Source organism: Hyperolius riggenbachi, chromosome 1 (genome assembly GCF_040937935.1).
Source record: "Hyperolius riggenbachi isolate aHypRig1 chromosome 1, aHypRig1.pri, whole genome shotgun sequence".
In the NCBI taxonomy this organism is placed as follows: domain Eukaryota; kingdom Metazoa; phylum Chordata; class Amphibia; order Anura; family Hyperoliidae; genus Hyperolius; species Hyperolius riggenbachi.
This window is the reverse complement of record NC_090646.1, coordinates 286,382,263-286,395,051: the sequence shown is the minus strand read 5'-3', so window position 1 is coordinate 286,395,051 and position 12,789 is coordinate 286,382,263. Positions and strand designations below refer to the sequence as shown.

Sequence of the window (12,789 nt, the reverse complement as noted above, 5' to 3'; positions counted from 1 at the left end):
TGATCAATGTTAGAATGACAACTGAACTCCGTGAACTCTTGTTATCTAGTACGAGAAGGAGAGAGGCAATGAGACAATTAAAGGGAAGACCAGAGAGGCTTTACCGCTCATAAAAGCTGTTCTATTCATAATTCTTACCTTTTGGAATATCGGACTTGTTCAAGCATATCTTCACCAGGATCTGAATGTCTTGTGAAGACTTCATTGTCAATTCCATCACGATATTGACAAGTGTCAGAAACACTCCTAGGCCTCTGAATTACAGATGACAAAGATGCCCCCATAATGCCACTAGTCCTCTCAGGGTCCGGAATGTAAATATTTGTTCCTGAAGCTGAACGTGACTTTGTATCCTTTTGTTTTTCATCCGTCATAGAAGGCGAATTGTCCTCCCACCGAACCTCAATATCTTTCTGTACCGTTGATGCACCTATGCCATTAATAGCAGCATTTTCTGTACATACTGGAGAAGGAGATTTTGTCTGATCTGAGCCATCATTCTCTTCAGAGCTCACTCTGCTTATAACAGTACTTTCTACTTCAGCATTGCTGTGGTTCATGATAGTTGATGTGGAGGATGAATTATTGTGTTGTGATCTGGGATAGTCGGCAATTTCTGTGATCTGTGATAAGGAGGATTCAGAGAGTGTTTCCTCTTCTGAGATTGCTGCCAGCTCTCTCTCTACATATAAATAGGATTTCCTTTCCTGAAGAGCCTGTGCTGTAGGAGTAACTGGGGTCTCCTGTTCACATGGAACCATCACCTCAATAAACTCTTCTGCTGTATGAGGACTTGGGAAACTAGCTTTATCCACATTGCTTTCCACATCAAATGTACATCCTGCCTCTGATTTAAGCTCTTGTTGTATTGAACAGTTAAGGTCTGCACTGTATTCTAAATGCTGCGGCCCACTATTTACTTCATTATGTAAATATTGTTTAGGTTGCTGTATGAAATGGTCACTATATACTACAGGGTTTAAATTCTGAGGTTCGCTTCTTTCTTCTAAGCATTGTGTTGGTTCACCTAAATGTCCATAAACAGCTCTGAATGCGTCATTCTCTGTAGCTTCTGTTGTCCCGTATTCTGGGAATTCATTGATGACACTAGCAGCCTGTGGAAGTAATCTTGTGTTTCCAGGGTCATCTGTGGAACAAAGAAAAAAAAAAAAAAAAAAAAAAAAAGCAGTCACAAACATGTCCAGTAATCAAAGAATGGCCAACTTGCATGTAATCTACAATACATGTGCCCCCATAGGTAGAGTTTCCCAGATCATGCAAGCCACTGCACAGTACACCAAAAAGGGAGCCTACTCGGTGGTTGGAGGAAGGCAAACATTATTGCTACTTTTGCAGCCTCAGGGCCCTTTCACAACGGGGCGGTGTGGTGCTGTATTTTTACCGCACCCCACCGCCGGGCAATACTGCCACGTTACAGCACGACGGAAGTGAATTTTTTCGCCGCATCCCTGATGCAGGGCCAGAACTACGTTACCGCGTGAATTCTGCGTCGAGTTGCGTCGATCTGCGTCAGCCCGGAAGGCATGTTAGTCTATGGTGACGCATAGATTTTGAAAAGGGGGGAAAAAAAGGCTAGGTTTTCACTTCACATAAAGTACAGGCAAGTATTACTCTGACCCTGATCAAAACAAAAGAAAAAATAAAATGTGCAAATGTGAATTTTTGGAGAGAAATGGTTTTAAATGTTAAATCAAACAGGATTTGTGACTAATTGTTCTGGACACCTGTTTAGCTTGTGCACCAGTTTTCTTGGCACACCTCCTAAATGGTCAGCCCTTACAAGATTTAAAATAATAATATCATATCAAAATTCTTTATGGAACGTGTTAGTTAAGTTTGTGTCCCACTAGATGGAGCAGTTGTACACAGATGTCCTTTATGGATATGGCCATATAATTAGACCTGATGGTAAAAAAAAAAATAAAGCTGCATAGATATTTGGTAAATACCTTTCCTTACCTCTACAGGTATTTCAGTACAAACCAGTAGTAAACATACTTTAAATTACTATGCAAGCATCAGAAAATGTGCAAATCCAAAAAAGATAAAGATGATTATTCTCCGAAGAGTATTGTAAATAGGAGCCATTTACATTACTCTTCGGAGAATAATCATCTTTATCTTTTTTGGGTTTGCACATTTTCTGATGCTTGCATAGTAATTTAAAGTATGTTTACTACTGGTTTGTACTGAAATACCTGTAGAGGTAAGGAAAGGTATTTACCAAATATCTATGCAGCTTAAGCATAAATAATCATATGAAAAGGATTACAGATGGTCAATGAGTTGCAAATAATTCAAACTTGATGCAGAATTATGCAAAATGTTAATTAAAGGCAACTTGACAATGGATCAATCAAATTAATCTTAAATGGGGTTTGGTTGGCACATTTTTAAGCTAAGAAAATGTGAACAAACAATTACACAATTCAGCATCAAATCAGGGTTATTTGTATTTCATTGGCCATCTCTAGAAATAATCATAATAATAATAATAATAATAATTCTAAGAATAATAACATGACATGTGATTACAGTATATGAAAGGGCATTAAAGCGAACCCCAACCTGAAACTCAGATTCAAAATCTATCACTTATTACTTAGAGAGGGAAACCTCCAAATCCTAATGAGGGTTCCCTCGGTTGTTCCAATCCTCCAGCTGCTGAGCGTGTGGCCCCCCTTCACATCGGGGCTGCGCAGCTCCTCTTCCTGGTTGAAGTGCACAAAATGGTTGTGCGAGCCCGCCCGTGCATGCACAGTAGCACGGAGTCCACGTGCATGTGCACTTCAACCAGGAAGAGGAGCTGCAAGGCCACGATGTGATTATCGACAATGCATTGTCGCTAATCTTCCTGGCAGCCGCACTCAGCGACGGGGGACCACGGAGGAGCAAGGGAAGCCTCATTAGGATTCTGAGGCTTCTCTCTCTTGGTAAGTATCTCATTTTATGTACCAGAGCTTCAGAAAACGTACACTTTAAGGGGCTGTGCAGAATTAATGAAGAAAGTTCAGTCTTTAAAGCGTACCTAAAGTGACATGTAACATGATGAGATGAAGCTGGGTACATATAGTCCTAGCACTGCTAAGGGCTTACTTCCAATGGAAGCTACAGCAGTTTCCGATTCGGCCGCAGCTCCCATTCTGCTGCGTAGTCGCAGCCCGAATCACTAAGCCATACCATGCACAGAACAAAAATCTGCAGCATACCATCCAGATTCGCATTGCAGTGCGATTTGGATGGCAAGCCCTTCTACAGATAGACAGCAAATCTGTAGCTAGTAGAAACAGGCCCTATGAAATTGTCCCTTTGTTTACATGTACAGTAGGAGTTAAAAATAAATTAGAGTTGTTATCTATGTAAATGAGCTTGTCAAATTCAGTCCCGTTTCCCAAAAAGCAAAAAAACAGCTAAGGAACTGAGAACTCAGATAAGGTTTTAGTGCTGAATAGTTCATCACTTCTCATTACTTCTATTTGTTTTTTCAACTAGAAAGGCACATTTGTCAGCAGCTGTTCAGTTTTCGGAGCTTAATTTATAATTAGCAAAACACAAACAATTCATCATCGCATAATTTTTTAATTTTTTTTATTATAGGTTCACTAAAGTTACCGCAATCAAAAGTGCATAAAACTTCCAGTTCCGGCACCTTGATGGCAGGAGGCTAGCGAGGGAGCTCTGTCAGCCCGCCCGACATACAGCAGCGAAATAGCAGCTGAAGTGCCCCCAGATTGCAGTGATGGGCAAGGGGAAGCTCCCCCAACACCGCACACTGCCAGAGAGAACTGAATGGACCGTTATTTAACGTGCTCCAAGAAGAAAAAAAACAACAGGCGGAGATCCAGCAAAGATGGCGCCGAAGGAGAAGGTCCGCAAGACTGACTCCCAGATCATTCCCACACAGGACGAAGCAAAAATCACAGGAGTGGGAAGTGTCAGAAAGCCAGAGCCGAGATTGGGACAGTGAGTCAGAAGATCTTGGCGGAGGGGAGCAAATCTTGTCCCGAAGCTCCAAAATTGCCAGGGAAGTGGTGGCAACTGAAGCCCAAGCTTGAAGCCATGATACAAGCAGCAGTGACGCAGTCATTAAAGAAAATCCAGAAGGATATCCAGGCCCATACCAAGCAAATTCAACAAATAGAAAATCGTATATCTAAACTTGAGGATGAGCAAGCCACTTCTAAAGGTACTATAGATAAGATCTTAAAAGAGAATAAGGATATGCGCAGTAAAATCGAGGACTTAGAGAATCGCTCTAGAAGGAGCAATTTAAGATTGGTGGGTCTTCCCGAGAGTTATCTACCCAATACTCTTCAGGGGCAATGCACAGAAACCATACCTCATCTGCTGGGGTTATCAGAGACTTGCAAGGTGGAAAGAGTGCACAGAGTGGGACACCCACCACCGGAGTCTGGTAAAACAAAGTTGCCATTATGCATGCATATCGGAAGATAAATCAAAAGTTGGAGTATGAGGGACATGTGCTGAGGCTCTTCAATGATTTCTCGATAGAAGTCTCAAAACAGAGGCAGAAATTTAATAAGGCATGTGCGGAGTGTGTCAAGAGAAAGTGGAAATTTGCTTTACTTTACTCGGCCATTCTGCGAGTCACTGACTCAGATAATGAAACACATGTGTCTTCACAACAGCAGAAAATGCAGAGGGATTTTTGGCTGAGCAGAGATAAACAAGTCCTACAAAGTCCCCAACACCTAATGAAGCGTAAGGGTAGGATTGAACTTTTGCAGAATTTTACCTGGCTGCATCTGAGGGCACTGCTACGCAGCTGAGTACATACTCAGCACAAAAAATGTTTCGTAGAATGCTTTAAATAGCAACAAGTTTGTTCATAGCACAGTTGGTCTGGGTGGGTTTGATGGGGTCAAAACCATGAAGTACTCCTGCGCTGAGAGGAAAAAAGTGAAGTAATGTTATGGTTTGTGAGACGGGGTATCAACCCCGGGTTATATTGGATAACAAGTTCAACAGTTATGTGGTAGCAAAAGTGTTGGGGGTGGGGGGGGGGGGGGGGGGGGGGAGGGTCGTCATCAGCTCTTGAATAGGGAAAGTTTTATATTACGTAATGACAAGAGGCACTATTCGGGCACTTAGCAAAATTATCATACAAATTATATAGATAAATGGTAATAAGGGTGGGTAACTGGAAGGTTAAAGGCCTTAGATCCCAAGGGAAAAAGGTCCAAGGTTTTGAGACATCTCAAAAAACTTAAAATAGACATGTAATGATCTGCTCAGCTGCCTGTGCAGGCAGGCAGCTTTTTGACCATTGTTTAGGTTTGCATGCTGCAGGACTCTGGAAAGAAGAGCTTCTGTCAGTTTTGCAGCTTGTGCTTGCTGAGGAATTTGCATACGTTGTCATGCAAATTGCCTGGCCACATTCATTGGAGGCGTGTACTATAAGTACTATGTGTTTCCCACAATGCTTGGCTGGTCATAAGGATTCCTTCCTGTGAAACACTCCTGGAGGAGTGTCAGCCTTACTCTTTGTTTGAAGTTCAGCTTAGAGTAATTTCTGAAACTGCGCTAGGCAGGTTCCCCTAGTGCAGTTAGGATTGCTTATCTGTTTTGTTTGTTCTGTTGCGATTGTCCTGTCCCAGCGGTGGTCGACAGGAAATCGTTCTGATCTCAGTTCTTGGAGTATAGCTGGTGCAGCGGTTGCTACCAGCTATCTCTTCTGTTCTGTCTCACTTGGATCGCACTAGCATCCTGCGCTAGAACTGTGGATCCTTCTGTTCTGTCTCCTTGAATCGCGCTAGCCCCTTTTCGCTAGTGCTGTGGATCCTTCTGTTCTGCCTTCCTGGATCGCACTCGCCTTGCGCTAGTGCTGTGGATCCTTCTGTTCTGTCTACCTGGATCGCACTGGCATCCTGCGCTAGTGCTGTGGATCCTTCTGTTCTGTCTTCCTGGATCGCGCTAGCCACTTTCACTAGTGCTGTGGATCCTATCTCTCGCTTGTCCCTGTTTTCGTGTGTCTGTCTTGTCTGCTACGAACACTTGCTGGAGGCTCGGTGAGGTAACCGTTAAGCAAGCGTTCGCGTCCTCTGTTTCATGTTTGTCTGTCGATGGTTAGTTAGGCGTGCTTGTCTCTATTGTGCTCATCTCGTGGAGACTGCGCATAACCGCGTGCACTGTTGCGAATGAGTGCAGTGTTCGCGGTTAGCTAGCGTTTGTAATTTTCCGTATCTCCTCACTGTATGATTTGCTGTGCCTTTGCTACTCTCGTGCTCCGCCTTGCTGTAGCCTTGTGTCACGTCTGGCGATCGCACCTCTCGCGATCGCGTTCCTACTTCTTATCTGCTGTGGTGTGTGCACCGTCGCGGGTTGACGACTAGTTTGGTGCACACACATACAACCTGTCCCTTTGCTCGTTCTCATTCGCAATCGCTTCTCTTGCGATTGCGTTCTGCGCTTCGTACAATTCCTGTCTGGCATTTGTGGAGGTACAGAGGATTGGTTCCTCTGCACTCCACAACGCCATCTGCCGACAGGAATTTCCCTCTACGGGTGCGTAGCACCTTTTGCTGGGTTCCTGCAATTATACGCTTGTGGAGGATTTCCGCTGTATCAGCGCACGCGTTGTGCGCTGATCACGGAGGAAGTTCCACAATCGTTACAAGACATAGTCCTTTTACAAGAGACGCATCTGACGGCGAACCAATTCTTGTATATGAAAAAAAATTGGGCCATGTATTGGGTTACCCAGCCATAGGAAATAAGGCAGGGGTTTTGATACTAATTAAGAGGCAACTAGGGCGCAAAATTTTATTAACACAACATGATGATGCAGGGAGATGTCCTTGCTGGAGAGGTTTTGGATGTATTGTGCGTGTATGCCCTGAATGAGGATAACGACCTATCTTGGGGAGGTCAGCAAGATCATCTTATCAAGTGGTAGACCAAATTAGGTGGTAGGGATTTTAATTCTGTGCTAGATACTTCAGAAGATAAAACTGGGCACCCTACCCCAATGTATCAAAAGAAGGTGACAATTAAAAGGTTTTGCAGAAGATTTGGGGCTCCAGGATATCTGAAGATGGCTGCATCTATATGATAAGGCCTATACGTTTTACTCACATCCTCATGATCTATGGACTCGCATAGAACTCTTCTTCGTATCTAACCCAATTTCACAACGGACCGTAAGTGTGGACATTGCCGATATGATTATATCCGATCACACTCCAGTAATCTTAGATATAGCAGGAATCAAACCAAGGGGGATCGGATATATTCTGGCATTTTCCTGTCCAGCTATATGGGATATGGGGATGAGGGTTTCGCTGACCTGCTTAAAGAAAACCTGTACTGAAAAAAGTTCCCCGGGGGGGGGGGGGGAGGTACTCAGTAGGGGGAAGCCTCTGAGCTTCCCCGTCCTCCTGTGTCCCACGGCGGTCTTGCTGCAGCCCCCGGAACGCACAGCCGACAATTTGTTGCGCTGTGCAATATTTACCTTTTCTGGCTCCAGCGGGGGCGCTGTTACGGCTCTTCCTACGGATATAGGTGAAAATAGCCGATCTCCATTGGGCCCGCTCTACTGCGCGGGAGACTTGCGCCTGCGCAGTAGAGCAGCCCGATGGAGATTGGCTATTTTCGCCCATTTCCGTGCAGAGAGCGGATACTGCGCCTGTGCTGGAGCCACGGAGGTAAATATGTACATCGCCGCCGCTCCGGGAGGATTTTCGCCGCCACCGTGGGACCGAGGAGGACGGGGGAAGCCTCAATATGATAAGGAGGCTTCCCCCACCCGAGGAGAGCACCCCCCAGGGGAGGTTTTTTCGTTACAGATTTTCTTTAATATGTGGTGGTATGAGTATCAAGAGGACAATCGAGCACATAAACAAGATCCTTTATTATTCTGGGAGGCTGCAAAGCCGGTCTTGGGGGGTAGAATTATTTCGTACATGTCAGGGAAGAAAAGAGGAAAGCTCAGGCCAAATATGACTCAGAAGTTAGAGAGGTGAGAGAAGCAAACAAAAAGTACATAGCAGACCCTAGCGTGGAACATAGGTTATGCTGGCTAAAAAAGAAACAGGAGACTGACAAATGGCTAAAATGCAAGGAAAACTTAAATAAATCATACCAAGACCTTAAAGAGACTCTGTAACATCAAAAACATCCCCTGGGGGGTACTCACCTCGGGTGGGGGAAGCCTCGGGATCATAATGAGGCTTCCCACGCCGTCCTCCGTCCCACGGGGGTCTCGCTGCAGCCCTCCGAACAGCCGGCGACAGACCCGACTGTCAATTCAATATTTACCTTTGCTGGCTCCAGCGGGGGCGCTGTGGCTGCTTTCTGCTCCGAAGTAGACGGAAATACCCGATCTCAGTCGGGTCCGCTCTACTGCGCAGGCGCCGGAGACTTACGCCTGCGCAGTAGAGCGGACCCAACGGCGATCGTGTATTTCCGCCTACTTCGGAGCAGACAGCCGTCAGAGCGCCTGCGCAGGAGCCGGGAAGGTAAATAATGACGTCATCTTGTAGGGAGGGCCGCAGCGAGACACCTGAGGGACGGAGGACGGCGTGGGAAGCCTTATTAGGATCCTGAGGCTTCCCCCACCCAAGGTGAGTACCCCCCAGGGGACGTTTTGACGTTACAGATTCTAAATGAAATCTAAAAGAAACTAAATGGGACGCACGCTTAGCAACTTACTTAAAGGGGAGAGGATTAACACAAATATTTTATCTTTGAGATCGCCAACAGGCCAAATCCTGACAGACCCTAAGCAAATAAATGAGGCTTTAGCTTCGTTCTATGAAAAGCTCTATTCGTGTAGTACAGGTGGAATAAATAGGGAATTAACGTACAGAAGTAACAGAGGTGCCAAACAGGATAAAATATCTGTCTGGACAGAGGTGCCAAGCGCGCTCACTGACAATTTAAGTTGGTCCGTCTTTTATGTGCCTGAGGAAGCGGACGTTAGACCCGTGAAACGCGTTGCAAGTGTTTGTGGAGTAAGAATAAAACTGTTCATTCATGTGAATCAGTGCGATTTGTCTTTTCTGGGGAAGGTGTATCATCCAGCACCCCCCATTTTGATATATTTAAAATTTAGTGATTTTAATCTTGGGGCGCCTCTGTTACCTTTTTGAACACATATTAGAGATTGGGTATGGCGGACTAGCAGATTTTCAAACTTGGGGCTGGAAACAGCATTCATGGAACCATGGTCACTCTAAGCAATAATGCACACTAAGTGGAAAGATTTACCTGTAAGGCTGAAGAATAGCATAATGGTAAAAGATACATGGGCTATGTGGAAGGAGGTGAGGGAAAAATTTGGACTACCATGTATCAAAATACATGCCACTTTGGGGACACCCAGGATTTCCACCAAGTACAGGATCTTCTAAAAAAATTAGCATATTGTGATAAAGTTCATTATTTTCTGTAATGTACTGATAAACATTAGACTTTCATATATTTTAGATTCAAATACACACAACTGAAGTAGTTTAAGCCTTTTATTGTTTTAATATTGATGATTTTGGCATACAGCTCATGAAAACCCAAATTTCTTATCTCAAAAAATTAGCATATTTCATCCGACCAATAAAAGAAATGTGTTTTTAAAACAAAAAAAGTCAACCTTCAAATAATTATGTTCAGTTATGTACTCAATACTTGGTCGGGAATCCTTTTGCAGAAATGACTGCTTCAATGCGGCGTGGCATGGAGGCAATCAGCCTGTGGCACTGCTCAGGTGTTATGGAGGCCCAGGATGCTTTGATAGCGGCCGCAAGCTCATCCAGAGTGTTGGGTCTTGCATCTCTCAACTTTCTCTTCACAATATCCCACAGATTCTCTATGGGGTTCAAGTCAGGAGAGTTGACAGGCCAATTGAGCACAGTAATACCATGGTCAGTAAGCCATTTACCAGTGGTTTTGGCACTGTGAGCAGGTGCCAGGTCGTGCTGAAAAATGAAATCATCTCCACAAAGCTTTTCAGCAGATGGAAGCATGAAGTGCTCCAAAATCTCCTGATAGCTAGCTGCATTGACCCTGCCCTTGATAAAACACAGTGGACCAACACCAGCAGCTGACATGGCACCCCTGACCATCACTGACTGTGGGCACTTGACACTGGACTTCAGGCATTTTGGCACTTCCCTCTCCCCAATCTTCCTTCAGACTCTGGCACCTTGATTTTCAAATGACATGTAAAAGTTGCTTTCATCCGAAAAAAGTACTTTGGACCACTGAGAAACAGTCCAGTGCTGCTTCTCTGTAGCCCAGGTCAGGCGCTTCTGCCGCGGTTTCTGGTTCAAAAGTGGGTTCATGCTTCCATCTGCTGAAAAGCTTTATGGAGATGAAGATTTCATTTTTCAGCACGACCTGGCACCTGCTCACAGTGCCAAAACCACTGGTAAATGGTTTACTGGCCATGGTATTACTGTGCTCAATTGGCCTGCCAACTCTCCTGACCTGAACCCCATAGAGAATCTGTGGGATATTGTGAAGAGACAGTTGAGAGACGCAAGACCCAACACTCTGGATGAGCTTACGGCCGCTATCAAAGCATCCTGGGCCTCCATAACACCTGAGCAGTGCCACAGGCTGATTGCCTCCATGCCACGCCGCATTGAAGCAGTCATTTCTGCAAAAGGATTCCCGACCAAGTATTGAGTGCATAACTGAACATAATTATTTGAAGGTTAACTTGTTTTGTTCTAAACACTTTTCTTTTATTGGTCGGATGAAATATGCTAATTTTTTGAAATAGGAAATTTGGGTTTTCATGAGCTGTATGACAAAATCATCAATATTAAAACAATAAAAGGCTTGAATTACTTCAGTTGTGTGTATTTGAATCTAAAATATATGAAAGTTTAATGTTTATCAGTACATTACAGAAAATAATGAACTTTATCACAATATGCTAATTTTTTTTAGAAGATCCTGTACTTGGTGGAAATCCTGGGTGTCCCCAAAGTGGCATTTAGAAGATCCTGTATATTTCATAAAGGTTTCCTAGACTGGGAGGCACAGGGGGATAACAAAACTAGGTAATGTCTGGTCCTTGTCACAAGGGAGATGGCTAAAATTCAAGGAAATCTGCAACTCGTATGGACTAAGCAAAAGCCATTTCCTGTATTACGCACAATTGCGATCTTATTTATATTCACTGGTGGCTAATCAAACTTTGATGAGGACTATCACAGATTGATAAATTTCTACAACCCCAGCGAAACAAAAAAAAAAATCATTGTCCGAAATTCAAGCTCATCTATTGGGTCGAGATGTGGAAAAACGGGGCAGACATAACCTAAGTGGGTGGATCAAGGAAATTGGTGTAGAAAACGTGAGTGATGATATTATTAAGGGGAATAAAAGGATTAGAAAATTGATAATAAGCTGAGTGGGGAGGGAATCACACTTTAAGATGATTCATAAAGCCAAATATGGTTTTAATATAAAATACAAATCCCCCCCCCCCCCCCCATCCCATTATAAACCAGAATGCCCTAAGTGCAAACACCCAAATGTATCTATGTTTCATTGCTTATGGGAGTGTCCTATCATAGTGCAGTTTTGGAAAAGGATGCAAGACTATGTGAATCAGGTTTGCAATTATAAACTACCTTATGATGCTCAATTGCTACTTTTCAATTATTATGAGTCTACTGAACATGAAGAGTCTCAAGAAAGAGACCTCTACAAACCCTTCCATGTTGGTCCATCTCATGCTAATAGCGGCAAGGAAAGCTATATACAACAGATGGATATATCCAACTCAACCAACAGTGCCGGACGTTCAGGAAGAATTACTCCATACGTTTTATCTGAACAAGCTAGAGAGTCTCATGCATAAAGACAGGATGATGAACAAACTTTTTAAAATATGGGAAAAATTCATCACTCACACATTTTCTCCGCAGGAAATTCATGGTATTATGGAACCCTTTAAGTATACAGAGTGGTATGCTATTAGGGAATTGGAGGGCGACTTGGGGAAATTGAAAGTTTAACATGAGAAGAGTGGTGAATATGCAACTAGGATCTAATGGGGGCTTATTGCGAAGTACATTAACTTTATCAGAAGATATTAGTGCACTTCTAGGACAAGAGCTAATGACGTGGGAGGGATTTTGGGGAGGGGGACAGAGGTGGGGTTACAAGGGTAGATGAATTGCCAATGTTATGGACCATACTTTCAAATGGTTATGAAGGATTGTTATAAGCTTAGTAACAGTACGAATACGCAGTATGGTCTTAAAATGTAAATGACTTTGTAAATTCCTAGTCTCCCTAGAGGAGGGTTGTAAAAAACTTTCAAAAACCAATAATATATAAAAATAAAAAAATAAAAAAAAGTGCATAAACCTTTTAGCAATCCTCCAAATTCTAGCAACCCAGAAATCCTCCCAATTCTTTTGGACAAGCACAGCCTAAAGGAGACTTTTAGTCATTTATATTTAGCAGTTCGCGCAAGAACTGGTGTGTGTAGAGCTGGTAAAAAAAAAAAAAAAAGTAACCGTGCTGCAGTTATAGGCTGAGAATTCAATAATAGGCTGAGAATTCAATAGACTGTGTTTTTAGCATTGTCCCCTCACATCCCGGGGATCAGTGTCCGTGCTCTGGGCCCAGGCAGGGATTAGTCAGCTCTTCCAAAAGCAACCCACACAGAATCAGTACTGTTGGGTTCTGTCATTGCAAGTGGACTAGAGAGAGTTAAATTGAAGGGAACCTGAAGTGAGAGGAATACAGAGGATGCCATCTCCCTTCCAACATAAACAATGCCAGAAGCCT

The 12,789-nt window shown here is 43.6% G+C and overlaps 1 protein-coding gene across 7 annotated transcripts in view; it reads right to left on the bottom strand.

Moving 5' to 3' along the window:
- Positions 1-12,789, bottom strand: part of PSD3 (pleckstrin and Sec7 domain containing 3) — a 674,009-nt gene that overhangs the window by 485,462 nt on the left and 175,758 nt on the right. For all 7 annotated transcript variants that reach the window (XR_011020476.1, XM_068233673.1, XM_068233676.1 and 4 more), the window contains one exon: positions 139-1,147. Coding sequence is in view for 6 of the 7 variants with exons in the window: in XM_068233673.1 (XP_068089774.1) it covers positions 139-1,147 (1,009 nt within the window). In the remaining variant the exon portion in view is untranslated. The remainder of the gene's footprint in view (positions 1-138; positions 1,148-12,789) is intronic.